Genomic DNA, 4025 nt, shown 5'->3' with positions numbered 1-4025 from the left:
ACTTATTTTATGAAGCAAGCATAACCTTGATACCAAAACCAGGCAAAGACATCACTCAAAAGGAAAACTACAGACCAATATCCCTCATGAATATACATGCAAAAATCTTCAACAAAATCCTAGCCAATAGACTCCAACATATCAAGAAAATCATTCATTATGACCAAGTGGAGTTCATATGAATTTTCCTAAAGGAGAATCAGATCGATTCTACCTAACACAATTTTTAATTGGTAGGTAGGATATATACTTTTTATATATTTATGTGCATATATATGTGCATGTGTATGTGGGTACATATGGACATATACATGTCTATCTATGATGTACATGTGTGTATAAGAACAAGGGTAGGAGGACAGCACATAGGTTGGGAAACTAAGAGAAGATTTACAAAAGAACAATGGTTCTTTGAAGAGGCGATCTTTGAAACTAACCACCCGTTGGCAAGAATGATAAAGTAAAAAAAGGAAGGCAAAAATAAACATATAAAAAAGGGGACACACTTATATAAATTATAGACATTAAGAAGATTTTAATAGGGCCTCATGAATAATAATTTGAAACTACGTACTAAATGGACAAACACCTAGGGGAAAAAAAACCTAGTTACACTAACCCTAAACACAAAATCTAAATGGTAAAGATAAATTAAGCAGTAATATTTAATCATTCCTCAGAGAGAAAAACAAAGTTCAGATAGCTACATTAGTAAGAAAAGAATGGTCCTTATTCATAATACATACAACCAACAAAGGATTAGGATCCAGAATATACAAAGAACTCCTACACATCACAAAACAAAAATAACCCAATACAAAAATTGGCAAAATTCTTGAATACGTATGTCACAGAGTAAGGAACGTAAATAACCAATAAATAATTCCAACCTTATTAATAAACCAGAAAATATACATTAAAATCACAATGATATACCTTCCAAATCCAAGAGAATGGCAAAAATAAAAATAGCAAATACTGTTGAGAATACAGAGAAACCAAAACTCTTATATATGACTGCTGAAAATGTTAATAAATTTGGAAAATAATCTAGCATTATATACAGAGATGTGCATATGCTTTGGGCAGCACTTTTTATACTAGTAACAATTTGGAAATAACCCAATATCCAACAATAGTTAAGATAAATCAAATATTCATAAAACAGAAAACTCTAGAGCAGTGAAAATAAATAATCTCAGGAATATAATGCTGAGCAAAAATGTAACATGAAGATTATATTCAGTATGAGTCAGTTTATATAAAGTTCAAAAGTATGCAAACCTAAATATATAAATTAAATATCCAAATCTGTGGTGAAACTATAACGAAAAGAAAAATAACTAATTTAGGACTGTTCTTATTTCTGAGAATTCCCCTTTTTTATATAAAAAAGGGGTATTCAAAAAGCAAAAGGGATGAAATCAGGAAATGTCACATACTGGATGGACTTCAGAGATAATTCCAATGCTTTTTCTATACCTACTAATACTTAAAACACATGTTTCAAAATATTTCAATGTGTAGTATTTGAAATATAATAGTTATTGCCTTCACAGGAATTTTCAGAATTAAAGATAGTAATTTATTTGTAAAATACATCTTGAAAAACTTACTTAGAATGCTAATAAGAATTAGGCAATTCTCTACAACTACAAAAATAAAAACAAGAGGAAAATTTACATGGAAGAACAGTTCTGAGCATGAGTCACACTAGTAAAAAAAAAAGTGATATATAATGCACAGCAACAAATAAACAGTATTATTATCTTACCTTTATTGGCGAAATATGAGAATGAGAAACAAATCCATGGACATTCTCAATCTCAGACAGATTCTTTTCTGACACATGAACCAATTCTGGACCTATCACTTCATTAGTAATTTGTGGGGATATATGCTCTTGAGGAGGTGTATCTTCATCCTGATAACGGTATTTCTGCAAAGTAAGAAAGCTATTAAATTTATGAAGTGGCCCTGAAAAGCAAAGTGAGTTGAATTCATATCATGGTTTTCACAACTAGACAAATGCTCAATGCTGTTTAATCATATGGAAAACACATTTTGTGGTTTTATACATAAAGTCTAAGAAGCAAGATTCCCTTTTAGAAGTCACATCAATATTTTAATAAAATCAGACTGCTAAAAATAATTCAAAACTAGATTTTAAAAAAAATCCACCCTGAATATTGCTTTGACTGTTTCTTACTTAAATGTCACCTAAAGCCATGTCTGAAGACATAACTGTTTAAAAGAAATCAACATGAAAAGCTGAAATTACAGTTAAATTGGTCTGGTTTTGTTAGCAAAAAATGTTTTTGTACAAAAAATGAAAAAACTTCTTTAGCTTTTTCAATTGCTAACTGAAAATTAGTCCAGTAGATAAAACAATTTTCTGCTTACCTTCAAAACAATTTATACCCCACCCCCTACCCATATAGATTATTGCAAACTATTTTTAAAAGATTAACATGATTTTAAGAAAACAAAATCTACGTTACACCATACACAAAGTAAAGGAAATTATAATCACAGGAGCTAGAAGAAAATATAAATGCCTGTTTCTCCAGTCACACAGTGAAAATCTAGGGTATAAAAACAAAAATACTGTCCTTCCTATACCCCCCAAACAAATCCACCCTTAAGAAAAAACACAACAGGGGTTCCAGCAAGATGGCCGACTAGGCAGAAAGACTGCACAGACCTTCTTCAACAAAGAAAAGGGAAACCAATTAACACAGACACAGAAGATAATGGTGGACCCCTGAGCCTTGAAGGGAAGGACACAGAAGTGGACTAAACTACCAGAAGAATTTGCGTGAAAATACCAAAAAGGAGACATACAGAGCTGCGGTCTGGCAGCAATCCTGAGCGATCGGGACGGCACAGACAGCTTGGAGATTCCTGAGTGCTAGCAGGACTCATGAATTAACCTAAGAATCAGCCCTGCTAGCCAGGGACTGCACAGAGGACTGCTCCGGTGGCTGGGGAATTAACGGAGAAGGTGAAGAGAAAGGCAAGCTGAGCTGTGGACTTTTGCCGGTCCGGAGGGCAATGCCATTTTGAAGGTCTAAAAGCGACTATTTGGGATATTTAAAGAGACAGCACACTCACAGATTCCTGGGGCATAAGAACATGTTCTGTTTTCCAGCAACCCCAAGGACCCTCCAGACCTGCAAGACTGAAAAGGTACAACATTCCTCTTGCTACTATTATACCCCATACCTGCTTGGTGAATGGAGGTGCGGCCATCCCCCACTCCAACCTACCTTCTGGGCCCACAAGAACTCCATAACAGTCTGTGCGCTCAGATGGAGCCTGGGTGCCCTGCCCTGTCCTCCACCATTTTTTTTTTTTCTCTCTTTTTTTACTTTTTTTCTTTTTCGCTTTCTTTTTTCTGGTGATTAGTTTGCTTGTATTTGTCTTTTTAAAACAACTATTAATATTCATATTTTTGTCCTTTTTACTATTATTCTTAATCTTCCTCTTCCAGGTCCTAGTTTTCAGCATTTTTTATTTTCTCTGTTCTGGAATGAAATTTTTTTTTTTAATTTAAGTTCCCCCTCATTTTTTTCTCATGGTTAACCCCATTCCTTGTTTTCCTTTTTGCATTTTTCCCATTTTTCTTTTCCTTCATTATTCTCCTTATCTACTTTTTTTCTCTTAATGCCCTATCCCCAGATATTGTAGTTTTTCTTGTATTTTCTTCTTCTTTCTCCCTTTTTTCCTTCTTTGGTTACTGTTCCTGTGGGACTACATGATGTGTTTTTTGCCCCTGTGCTTTTAGTTTTTTGAAGGTTATTCAATTGTAATTTGTGTCTAATTGAATGGAAGACAACAGTCCCCGTAAGACAACTACGCCCACACCTCCTGCAACTTCACTTACTGAGTGAGAGCCACTACCTCCTTCTCCACCAACGGGCCAACAATAAAAAACCACCAAGAAGAGCCTGAATCACCCTTGGCTGCTCTTCACAAACAGTTAACAGAGATCTAAATACAACAACGCCACAATGCCTCAGAGA

The 4025-nt window shown here is 34.4% G+C and overlaps 1 protein-coding gene across 1 annotated transcript in view; it reads right to left on the bottom strand.

The window, feature by feature from the left end:
- The window catches only part of DLG1 (discs large MAGUK scaffold protein 1), a 392072-nt gene that overhangs the window by 222737 nt on the left and 165310 nt on the right, over positions 1-4025 (bottom strand). The window contains exon 4 of the mRNA XM_007957092.2: positions 1775-1939. Coding sequence (XP_007955283.1) covers positions 1775-1939 — 165 coding nt within the window. The remainder of the gene's footprint in view (positions 1-1774; positions 1940-4025) is intronic.

The sequence above is a fragment of the Orycteropus afer genome, unplaced genomic scaffold, assembly GCF_000298275.1.
Source record: "Orycteropus afer afer isolate SDZICR_OR568_19922 unplaced genomic scaffold, OryAfe1.0 scaffold00703, whole genome shotgun sequence".
In the NCBI taxonomy this organism is placed as follows: domain Eukaryota; kingdom Metazoa; phylum Chordata; class Mammalia; order Tubulidentata; family Orycteropodidae; genus Orycteropus; species Orycteropus afer.
The sequence above is the reverse complement of the archived record's forward strand: the minus strand, read 5'-3'. Positions and strand labels throughout refer to the sequence as shown.